We start from the raw sequence: 12,639 nt of genomic DNA, 5'->3' as shown, positions 1-12,639 counted from the left end.
AAAAAGTAAACCTGCACCAGAAAAGAGAGAGAAAGAATAAGGATTACTTTTATTTAATTTAAAAAAAAAAGACAGCTAAGTTTAAAAACATAGGGCAAGATTCTGCTCTCATTTACATTCGTACAAATCACTCGTCTCTCTTTTCAAATCACTGGAGTAACACAAGTGCAGAACTGGTATAAGTGAGAGAAGAATCAGAGCCTTAATATTCAAACTCTCTCAGATCTTAAGGTCTTAGATTCAGGTTACTTAACAATTTTGCATGTACGCACAGACTTATAAAGGGAAAAAATGTCAAAAATGTTAAATGATCCTAAAAAACCCAAAATGACAAAAACATTTAATTAAACAACCAATCTGCCCCAATGCATACACACCCATGTGCTTACTAAGATTAGACTCAGGCATTTGGGGACCACAATTCCCCATGCCAATTGCACAAGGACATTTTCCATGCCTCTCGCATATACCCAAACATCTTCCCTGGGTAGGGGTGCGTACTCTCCAGATGATCCACCTGTAAATGGGCTGCTGTCGTGGAGCTTTTTACTGTATTACTATGTAAGTGTTCAATATCAAAAGAGATTCTATCGGCTACCAATGAGAGACAGCGATAATCATAATTCTTGTCACTCCATTATCAAGCACTTATAAATCTTCTGCAAATAACTCCGGATGTAGTTTAAAAAAAAAAATCCACAGACTCTGGTGACTTATCTTGTGGACTTGCTTATTGGACAAGTATGATACTCACCTTGCTGGCAGACTTCCATTTTAGTTCCAGTAGTAACATGTAATTAACTTAATGTGTGTGATGTGTGGTCTATTATGCCAGGCTTTATCTATAAATACATTACTAATAGCTATTAGGCCCATAGAACAGGAACTTGGAATCACAGATGCACTGAACATTTGTCACTGGTGCTCACACATTAACTCTGCAGGTTGTGCTTTAAACCAATCTGAAAGTAGCAGCTGATACTGAAATGTTGCTCTTTAGTTACAAACAAAATCAAACATTTCAGCATCACTTGCAGTAACCCTTTACCGATTATAAAACATATTCAAGTCTGGTAAATGTAAACTACTGCTAGTGGCAATGTGAACAGGATCATGCTGAAATCTTTACACTAAAGTATTGTCACTGGCATTCAGAGAAAATAAAACTACTCTGAAATAGTAACGGCTGCATAAATAGAAAAAACCTTAAAATAATGCCTCAAGTTGGCATATTTTTCTAACTGTGTTCAAAAACATAGCTTCTTTGCAGTCAAAATTTTTCAATACTACAGGGCACTAGGTCTCACAAAAGCAGTATGCCTGTCACAAAGGGAAATGAAAAAAAAACTGCTTGAGTCAGAACTAGGTAATGCAGATATGGTATGTGAAAGGTGAGCCAGAGCAACCTCTTATGCAATTTGTGATTCTGTTCTTGACTTAATGGAAGCAGCATCAGGACCGCTGTCTTATTTGACCTTCTTGGAATACTATTTTCAAACATTTAACAAAACCCTAATGTAATGGCTTAGAATACACATTCATGTTTAAGAAATGATTAACACTCCAGAGAAGGTGAACATGAAAGGTGCTGGAATCTGTAGCTGTTAAATAAAGGGGAAAAGTCCATGAAAACTAACACCAATATGCCTTTTATGCAAGAAACAGTATCAGACAAGCTCAGTCATACTATACAAATAATTCTAGCTACATTAGTCAAGCGGTTCTTTTCACACCATTATGAGTAAAATATAAGACAACCTTAGTCTAAACTTAATATTCTTTAATAAATACACTGAAGACAGACAAGTCCTAAGTATTTCATTTGATTGAGATGTATTTGGTCTATTTATGATTTGTTTACAATTAAAAAAAATTCATTACCATTATTTTTAAAAGAAAGAGACATTTTGCTGCTATATTGACTACCAATATCTGTACACATTTTAATAAACACTGTATCTATTGCAGATTGTTAATTATTTGTGCCAGAGACTGCATCTTCTTATGTCTTGTAAGCACACTGATGGCACTTAAATAATAATAATGGGTAGGCTTTTAAACAATCCTCAGATATGGATTGTGTCAATGCCTTTCAGTAATGGGGTCAACTGGTATTCAAAAAAGTGCAGGCCTCCTACACAGATCAAATCTGCTGGTGAAATCTAAATTAATCACTGTTTTTTCTCCAGGCTGTGAGATTCATCCTCTTAGTCCAGATGTTAACAACAATTAAAATCTGCTTAGGTTGGGAGGATGGCTAGCTCCGGAGATTAGTAAAGGGACTAACAGAACCTTTCAACTCTTAGGTCGCACAGTCAATTCTGTCTCATTCTGGTAATGAACGAAAGTCTTGGCTAAGAAAAGGCCAAATCCTGAATACACCACCTGCTGTAGTTTTAGTTCTGTGAATAGCTCTCATTGACTATTAGTAAGGTTTTGCATAACTGGACCTTTAGATTCAGAGGTCAACAAAATTATTACTTGATGGTCTCACCCAGTTCAGTGGACAGCTGTCTGCATCACAAAAACCACCATCTTGCTGAAACTACCTTTGTGGCAGTCTCAGCAAAGAATTAATAATAATTCTTAGCATTTATATAATGCATCTTAGTCTCAAAGTGATGTGCAAACTAATGAACAGAGTGAAATTCATCCTTGTGCAGAGGGCCCACACAAGGTCTGGTTTAAGAGTAGCAGCCATGTTAGTCTGTATCCATAAAAAAAAAAAAAACCCAGGAGTACTTGTGGCACCTTAGAGACTAACCAATTTATTAGAGCATAAGCTTTCGTGGGCTACAGCCCACTTCATTGGATGCATTGAATGGAACATATAGTAAGAAGATTATATATATCTTATATACACACACACACATATACAGAGAAGGTGGAATTTGCCATACAAACTGTAAGAGGCTAATTAATTAAGATGAGTTATTATTAGCAGGAGAAAAAAAAACCACTTTTGTAGTGATAATCAAGATGGCTCATTTAGACAGTTGACAAGAAGGTTTGAGGATACTTAACGTGTGGAAATAGATTCAATATGTGTAATGACCCAGCCACTCCCAGTCTCTATTCAAACCCAAGTTAATGGTATCTAGTTTGCATATTAATTCAACCTCAGCAGTTTCTCGTTGGAGTCTGTTTCTGAAGCTTTTCTGCTGCAGAATTGCCACCCTTAAGTCTTTTACTGAGTGGCCAGAGAGGTTGAAGTGTTCTCCTACTGGTTTTTGAATGTTATGATTCTTGATGTCAGATTTTTGTCCATTTATTTTTTTACAAAGGTCTGGGTATCACTTAAGTTCCATCCAAGCTCTGTTTTGAGGGCTTAAGTTGTGCATAGGCCTGGTACATGAAGATGAATTTTCCCCACAGGGACTGAACTGACCTATCATCACTAGAAGTGGTTCTCCCAGGTCAGGATAACAAGGGGAGGTTTTCACTGTACCAGCTCACATTCCATCTACCTACTCAAGCATCTATGCTGTGCTCACCACTTGTATCAGAGCCCCTCATGTTGCCTTTGTACTATGAATAAATAGACTTTGTTCTCCAGAGTTGTCTCCCCATTACCTTTCATTAATACTAAATATACTTTTAAAATAATTTTTGTTCTAAAAATCTCCCCTAGTCAACCAGATGTTCAAATGGATGACTTCAGTGTAATTCCTGTTCTTTATATCTAGACAGAGGTTTTCTGTATTATTAAAGATACTCTATGAATCCATATTTCATTCTGTGTAATCATAAGATGATGGACCATTGCTGGACAAGAGTAAATGGAAAAGTGCCTTTAAGTGTAAAATAGGAACAACCTCACCAGGTCACCAATGTTAAGATGAATATCTTTAAAGCAATGCAATGGTATAACCTGACTGAACTTAGCAGGGAAAAAGCCTGGGGGGAAATTATTTCTATATATAACAAGAAAGGTACATGAGCAAAGCAGAAGTGTGTCTGAGATCTGCAAAATCTATCTAAGGACAAGCTGAGAAAATGTGTGGTCAAAAGCCATCTCTCTCTACTACAGGAAAACTTTATCAATGGTCATTAAACAAAAAAGAACATTTTCAGACCTGGGATCCTGAAGCAAGGCACTGACTTCAATGGGAGCTCCATGAGCTCAGCACCTTTGAAAAATCAGGCTGTTTATTTATGTTCCTAACTTCAGGCACTTGAGTTTTTAAAAAAATAGCCTATCAATTCACAATTTTTGTTACACTTTTTAACAGGAAAAGACATCAGGAGATTCTGGATGTAGGTTAACTACAGGATGTTCAAAATGCATTTGCCTTTCTACTTTAATCAAATCTTTAAAAAGCTGTTTTGTCTGTCTGATATCGGTGTGTGCACATAACACTTTACTGCACTAAACCTGTCAGTGCTATAAAAGGAACGAGGAGCAGGACAGATACTAACAACAGTTTCTAAATGACGCTTCAAAATTTTGGGCCAAATCCTTCCATGACCACAAAAGAAATGGGCAGCAGAGATTCAGGTGGGTCATCTGTCACAGAGAATCTACAAACGAGCCAGGATTTCATGGCAAGAGCCAGGGAAGATAAAATATTTCTAAGGAATCTCAGACCCAAAACTACTTAGGGCTTTATATAGATTAACATCACCACTTTAAATTTCACCTAAAAATAAAAAGGGAGCCAGAGTAGCCATACGGGTGCTGGTGTAATATGTTCCCTGCGGGTCAGTCCTCTGTACAAGTAGCCAATAGTTTCTGAAATTCACTTCAAAGCTTGTCAAAGTTCCCACGGTCCCATGTTAAAGTCTTAAGTGAGTCTTAAATGGAATGAGAGCCTTTATGTGGGCCTCTACACTGGAGCAAATGTCACCAAAGTGAGTAACTGTGTGCCTATTTACTTGCTGGCATACAAATACCGGGCCTGGTGTTCACCATGGGCAAGCCAAATAGGTACCTCAGTACCAAGTGGGTTGTATGGGGTATTGGGCAGAATTTAGCCATAGTTAATATTGTATTTTAATTATGAATAAGAACACCAGGAAACAAATATATCTACAGAACTATTTATTTAAAAATGACAACCACTAATAAATGTAATATTTTTACATTTCATAAATTAGTTATAATACAGAACTTAAGAACTAGGGAATAAAAAAAACATCCTGTGGAGAAGGAACTATGTTAACTTTGAAACTGTACAATGAGATGCTGGTATAGAATAAGTATGGTTAAGCATGGGACAAAGGCCAAAAATAAGATAAGCCACTGGCTGAACAGAGACACATAGGCATGAACTCCTGAACAGAAGCTCCATCCAGACTTCTTGTTTGGAACTCTGGAGGGTTTTGAATTTGAAGGGTGGCTGGCTGGCTCCTGGGAAAAGGGGAGCAGGATCAGAGAGGAGACTGGGGAGCTACATTGTGGATTTTGAAGAGATCTGCAAGGTCCTCAATACAGTTAAGAAAAGCAGCCAAGATTGTCCAGTATTTGCGGGCAAGTGTCCTGAGAGGAAGGTTAGAGGAGAAAAAGGACCATACCAGCAACCCAGAAACATCACTGTTGAACAAGGAGTGACACTTCCATTCATAAATTGCAGTAAAAATATAATGTTTCCCAGGGTGGGAAGGAATAAGAATGATGCTCTCAATGAAAGTTTCTGCAACGACAAAGTATTCTGAAAAATCAGATCCTAAGGCATCTTAAATTGGACATCCACAATTAGTGAATACTTATGACCTTAATCACTCTGTGCTTCACGTCCCCATCTGTAAAATGGGAATAATACCTCCCCTTCATCTCGCAGCGGTGTTTTGAATTAAATAATGTTTGTGAAGCACTAAGACACTGTATGGATCAGTGCCATGGAAAAATCTATAAGGAAATTAATTCTGTCTTCAGAGAAAAATTTGAATAGTATGCAGTAAATAAGGCCTAGGGCCATATACTGAACAACAAGGAAAAAACAAAATATTGAATAGCTGCTCATTAAGTACATACCATTCAAACTGAACACTGGATGAGGCAGGGGTCCTGTGGAAAAAGTAATATGTGATCATATAAATAAAGACTGAATCATAATGCGTACACAAAAGGGTGGCAAATAAAGGTTGCACAGATAATCTTATTTCTGGCAATTCCTAACTTTTGAGTGCTTACTTTTGCAACCTTAATAATGTTCTTTTAACATAGTTTGTGTGCGTAATGTCCTAGGTTTATAAAAAAGCAAAACTGAAAAGAAAAAAAAAAGAGAGGGAAATTCCATCATACAAGGTTGAACCTTTTGATCCACCACACAGACCTCTGCCACTTTTGCACATGGAGTAACAGATAATAGCAGCAATTTGTCATCCTCTGTGTAGACTAGTGCTAGAGGGGGATTAGAAACACACTTTTTCAGTGGGCTTCACAGAGATTTGCTCACAGCAGAGGAACAGCAAGACTCAGGAAACGACAGTTACCTTTTTCTCGTAACTGGTGTTCTTCGAGATGTGTTGCTCATATCCATTCCATTCTAGGTGTGTAAGCTTGCCACGTGCACCGGTGCCAGAAGTTTTTCCCTCAGTGGTATCTGTAGCGGACTGGCTCTGGTGCCCTCTGAAGTGGCATGCATATGCCACGGTATAAGAGGCACTGCTGGCTCCCCCCACCCTCAGGTTCTTCTTGCTGGGAACTCCGACAGTGGGGAAGGAGGGCGGGTTATGGAATGGACATGAGCAACACATCTCAAAGAACACCAGTTATGAGAAAAAGGAAACTGTCTTTTCTTCTTTGAGTGCTTGCTCACGTCCATTCCATTCTAGGGGACTCCCAATCAGTACCACCACAGATGGGTAGGAGTTCACGGACATGTAGACTGCAACAGAGCCCTGCTGAACCCAGCATCGTCTCTGGCCTACGGGGTGATGGCATAATGAATGGTAAACATGTGCACCGAAGACCACGTTGCTGCCCTGCAGATGTCCTGGATAGAGACATGGGCTAGGAAGGCTGCCGAGGATGCTTGCGCTCTGGTAGAGTGGGCTTTCACAATCGACAGCGGTTGGGCCTGAGCCAGCTCATAGCAGGTACATATGCAAGAGGTGATCCAGTTTAAGATCCTCTGAGAGGATACAGGAAGGCCTTTCATTCTTTCCACTACTGCTATGAAGAGCTGAGTCGATCTGTGGAAAGGTTTGGTGTGCTCCAGATAGAAAGCCAGCACACGTCGAACATCCAAACCGGGTAGCCGCCTCTCCTGGCAAGAGACTGTGGATTAAGACAGAACACTGGGAGGATATCATCCTGGTTGATGTGGAAGGAGGACACCACCTTGGGCAGAAAGGCTGGATAGGGCCACAGTTGAACCTTGTTTTTGTAAAAACAGTATATGGTGACTCCAACGTGAGGGCCCACAGTTTGGAGACCCTCGCTGAGGTAATGACCACCAGAAAAGCCACCTTCCACAGAGAGGGAGCATGAGGCCAAAGGTTCAAAGGGGTGAGCCTTGAGAGGACCAGGTTGCAATCCCATTGGACAACCAGGTCTCTGATCGGCGGGAAGAGCCTTTCCAGGCCCTTCAGGAACCTGACCATCATGTCATGTGAAAACACTGACCAACCTTGAACATGTCGGTGGAATGCTGCCATGTGAAGCTTGATGGAGGAGAAAGTGAGGCCCTGATTATTCAACTGGAGCAGGTAATCCAGGATGGACTGGAGAGATGACTGGGTTGGACAGATACCCCACTCCACCGCCTAACAGGAGAACCACTTCCATTTAACCTGGTATGTCGCTCTAGTTGAGGGCTTCCTACTTTCCAAGAGAATCTGCAGCACCTGACTGGAGCAGGCTTGCTTCTCTGGGTTAGCCATGCAGCAGCCAAGCCATGAGGTGAAGCAGGGTGAGGTTCGGGTGCAGGAGCCAACTGTGGTCCTGAGACAGGGGATCCAGGTATTTGGGCAGTAGCCTCGGGGTGGCTATGGCTAGGTCCATAAGCGTCCCATGCCAGTGTTGGCGAGGCCACGCCAGGGCGACCACGATGACACGAGCCTTGTCCCTCTTGATCTTTTGACAGGACTTTGCTGATAAGAGGGATTGGTGGAAAAGCATACCGCAGATCCCCTGCCCATGCCAGGCTTGGGCATGCTCCATTGCTCAGTGGAGTCTAATCAGCAACAGGAACTGTGAGAAGGTGAAGCATGCTCAATTAGGATAAAATCTTCTGAAATTGTAGCTGTTAAAATCAAAGCTTCTACTGAGCATGTGTGAACTGTGATTTTTCAAAGGCTTATAACTTGGCCCTGTTTGGGAGGACTTTCATAGAGATGGCAAAAGGCTCATACTGAACAGAAAGGCCACTGTTCTGCCAAATTTCAAGTCCCTACTCTAAAGCATGAGCAGGGACACTAGAGCTTCTCAAAGAGAAGTCACCAGAATTTTTTAACATGACATAACATAACATTTTTCCCTAGCTTCATTCTCAGAAATGATCAAACAGTTTTGGCTGAAGTTTTCCAGAAAAAAATTCAGCTTGAGGCAGAATTTCAGCCCAAGTGAAAAGAAAAGGAGGACTTGTGGCACCTTAGAGACTAACCAATTTATTTGAGCATAAGCTTTCGTGAGCTACAGCTCACTTCATCGGATGCATCCTGTGGAAAGTGTAGAAGATCTTTTTATATACACACAAAGCATGAAAAAATACCTCCTCCCACCCCACTCCCCTGCTGGTGAGTAAATCTTGGCAAAATTAGAAGCAACTAAAAACAGAGTCTTATTGTGGGAAGTGTTGGGCAATCTTAATAACAAGTTGCACTACCAGCACCATTTACAATGTTATCAAACACATCCTGTATTGGGTGTTCATTATTTTGGATACCAGCGACCTGTGAACGTTTTGATATTGAACTGATGAAAATATATTTTCTGATCAGATATTTGGTAACTGAATTATTGTAAGCAATATGAAATACCATTATGCAGCAGTGGAAAAAGTGTCTCTCAAAACTACAGCATCCTTTTAGAAAAGTATTTAAGAAACAAAGCACGGCACAATACACATACACACCCACACACGTGAGACTTAAGATTATACCCAGTGCTGACAATGCAGACCAATACTAGAAGGGTCCTGCACTTTCAGAACTACCTTCCTTAGAATGAGACAATCAACTGTCCATCTCAGGTGGCCAAGTGGAAATTAAAGAATTTATGGCATCTTCAGTTTCAAATTAGAGAATAAGCCTGGTGACCTGGCCAATATTTATTCTTTCACCATAGGTTCTGAATGTCCAAGGTTTAATGTCCGAGGTTGCATGAACTATTTCTTACAGCATTCTGGCTGCTGTGATTGCCTACGCGTGAAGTGGTCTGAAAACGGGTGTGACTGTTAAAGTAGCATAACTTTCACCGAATGCCAAATTAGAGCATAGGCAAAAGCAGCATATACAGTATAAAATTTCCAGCTAAACCTATTTTCTCACATCTTACATCTATGATATAACTTACACCACCATTTAGATCACCATAAGCTTTGATGACTAGACTATGAAAGGCGTATTGAACCAAATTATCCAGTGAATCCTCCTTCCTGCTCAAGTCCCAAGACCAGACTAAACAGATCAGATGAATCTCTTTCAGAAGAAAGGATAAACTGGCACCTAACCTTTGAAACAATATGTAACAATAAGGGAGGAATACCTGGGTAAGCATGCAACACCTGCATCTGCAGTCTGAAAACACCAAATCACATGAACAGCAAGATACATTCCTCACCTTGATTCTGCTAACAGCTTCCTGAGCCTGCATCATTCGCACATTCTTGGAGGGAGTTTTGTCAGAAAGGAGTTGAGTGGAGCCAAGGTAATTGGCAGCAAAAATAATTCCATCAATTAAGTCTTCAGGATCACAGGGTCCAGGAACTATAACACAGAAAACCAATTGCTGAGCAAAATTATGTTTTACCATGGAGAGAAACAGCACTTGCACTACTTAGCCTGCATCTGATGGCTATAAACGCTGCTCTGAGCTACTTAGAGTTAGCATGAAGGCAGGACAACCAAAACGTTCAATCAAGGCAAACAAAAACACTGAGCAAAGTACTTTCAACATCTCTACAGTAGAAATCGCAATTGCTCATCCAACCTGCCTCCCACAATAGTTTGCTCCATGAGGCAAGGTTAACTAGAGCAAAATAAACAATGTATTTTCATTCCTACAAAAATACAAAGCGTTTTCATTTCTCTCTCTCTCTCTACATCCAACATCCTTATGTTTTTGACTAAGATAATCATATCTTATCATATCTTTAGCTAGAGTCTAAAATAAAAAGAACAATAGGAACATAAACTCAGTATCAACCAACAGCACCTCTATTATTCAAGCACGGACCATAATTGGAATGATGAGCAGTGGAATCTCCTCAGAGCATTTTATAGGTATGATTTTTTCCCCCAGAGTGGAGTTAAAATCGGTGACATCACATTGAAAAGTATATAGTTTTATGCCAGACCTACTCACAAAAGTCATACGGGGGGATTGATCTCTTCAGGAGGGATAATTTTGATTTAGATAAAGAAACTCTCTTTGCTATAGGCTCTGAATCTAGATGTGCCAAGTCAGGGATTTATGCTTGGGCTAATACATACTATTGACTTGGTCCTGCAAGTTGCCATGAAACCTCAACTCCCATTGGTGTCAGTGCAAGCTTATGATGCTGATCAGGAGGCACTCAGTCCCTTGCAGGACGAGTCCTTATAATATCTACATGATCTATGGTTTTTCAGACTGATCACTTTAAAATTGAAGCAGTATTCTCCCCTTGGATATTTCATCTACTAGGAACTGGATTTTTCTCTTTAATCTCTTTGATCTCGAAGGTAGCTTCATGTAACACACTGCTTATCGGTATGCAAGAAAGAAAAATCTGGTTTCAAATTTAATTAAAATATACATAGCATTTACTTCTGCGAGAATTCATTTTTGTATAATTATCAACATTTTATTGTCATAAAATTTAAAGTAGTGACATTTTATTTTTCTTATGAATATGAAAAAACCCACTCTGAGGACTTACAGTATCTACCTCAAAGACTGAATCAGCTTTCTGAAATTCTGTAAAATGTATTTCTATTGTACAGCCTTCCAAATACAACATATTGGAAAACAATCCAAGGAATCCCAAGACAGAAATCTGAGGTTGGCTTCAACTCTCATCTTATATAAATCAAAAGGCCAACTGCAAGAGTTTTAAGGACAAAGTAGCAAAATTAACTTAGAATTTCCCTGCTTGTTCCATGCTATCATTACCTTTATATTATTTATAATTAATGGCATGCAGCTGAATATTTATGTGTACACACAGAACATACAAGTATGAATGTGCTTATGTTAATTCTAGTGATGGGTGAACCTCATATATATAATTTTAAAAAAATTATTTATCCACTGGACAGGTACAGCATGGGCAATGGACATTCCCCACCACCACCACAGCCCTGCCAATAAAGCTCAACCCTGGAGAGACCATTGATGTTTTTACTTTATTTTAAAGCCAAAAGGGACCATTATGATCATCTAGTCTGACCTCCATCCTTCGTCATCAGAGGGTAGTTCAGCCTCCATGCACATCCAGTGTGTTGTGAATTCCAAGAAAGGTGCTATGGATTACTGAAAATTCCAGTGGTGCCTTATGTGATGTTGTCACCCATCCCTTAGGAACTGGGCTGGGACCACTAATGAAACATTACAAAATAAAAGATAATTACACTTTTCTAACTTCCAAAAAAATAGTTCTGGGGTTTGGTTCAAGTTCTGGATTGGTTCGTTTTTGATCTAAACAAGTTCACCCAGCCCTAGTTAACATTTACCTTCACAGTCCATAGACTTCTTGCATTTTTACTTGTACAAAAGAATTCTATTATAATATGGACAGTGTTATACATTCAAAATTATATTTTTCACTGCTTACCTTCAACATAGGTTGGGAATGAAGCCAAACTTTTTCTGGACTGTAATTAAGACAAACAGGATTTCAAACAGAACAAAGCATGCTCAAATATGCATTAAAAATCGTTCCATGCAAAAACAACAAAAAACAATAAAACCCCAAAACATAGTGACAGTTAATTAGCAAAGGACAACTGACAGATTAGGAAAAATTTTAAATATCAGCAATTATTAAGGAGTTATTATCCTGAAGTGTAATCTATATTATTATCATTTTCATATATTAAGCAGTTCTACCCGGAGTCTGGTACTAGACAGCACATTTCTGAGTGCCAAGAGGTGCTCTGATCTATATAGGAATAACAGGAATAGTGCCTAATAAGTCACATTTTTAAGTACTTGGAATTCCAAACTAAAAATAATAATCTGGGAATATTTAAAAGGATTTGCAATATTATCAAAAAGAAAAGGAGTACTTGTGGCACCTTAGAAGCTAACAAATTTATCAGAGCATAAGCTTTTGTGAGCTACAGCTCATTTCATTGGATGCATAGAATGGAACATTATATATACACACACACACAGAGATAAGTTGGAAGTTACCATACAAACTGTGAGAGGCTAATTAGTTAAGATGAGCTATTATCAGCAGGAGGAAAAAAAAAAAACACTTTTGTAGTGATAATCAAGATGGCCCATTTAGACAGTTGACAAGAAGATGTGAGGATACTTAGCTTAAG

General features: G+C 39.3%; 1 protein-coding gene across 6 annotated transcripts in view; it reads right to left on the bottom strand.

Annotated features, from left to right (window-relative positions):
• The window catches only part of APBA1 (amyloid beta precursor protein binding family A member 1), a 97,792-nt gene that overhangs the window by 62,640 nt on the left and 22,513 nt on the right, over positions 1-12,639 (bottom strand). For all 6 annotated transcript variants that reach the window (XR_012159082.2, XR_012159080.2, XR_012159079.2 and 3 more), the window contains exons 3-4: positions 11,922-11,961; positions 9,728-9,873 (exon numbers count right to left, since the gene is read on the bottom strand). Coding sequence is in view for 2 of the 6 variants with exons in the window: in XM_073345184.2 (XP_073201285.1) it covers positions 9,728-9,873; positions 11,922-11,961 (186 nt within the window). In the remaining 4 variants the exon portion in view is untranslated. The remainder of the gene's footprint in view (positions 1-9,727; positions 9,874-11,921; positions 11,962-12,639) is intronic.

The sequence above is a fragment of the Lepidochelys kempii genome, chromosome 5, assembly GCF_965140285.1.
Source record: "Lepidochelys kempii isolate rLepKem1 chromosome 5, rLepKem1.hap1, whole genome shotgun sequence".
Taxonomy (NCBI): Eukaryota; Metazoa; Chordata; order Testudines; family Cheloniidae; genus Lepidochelys; species Lepidochelys kempii.
Note: the sequence above shows the minus strand (reverse complement) of the source record. Positions and strands in the feature narration are given on the sequence as shown.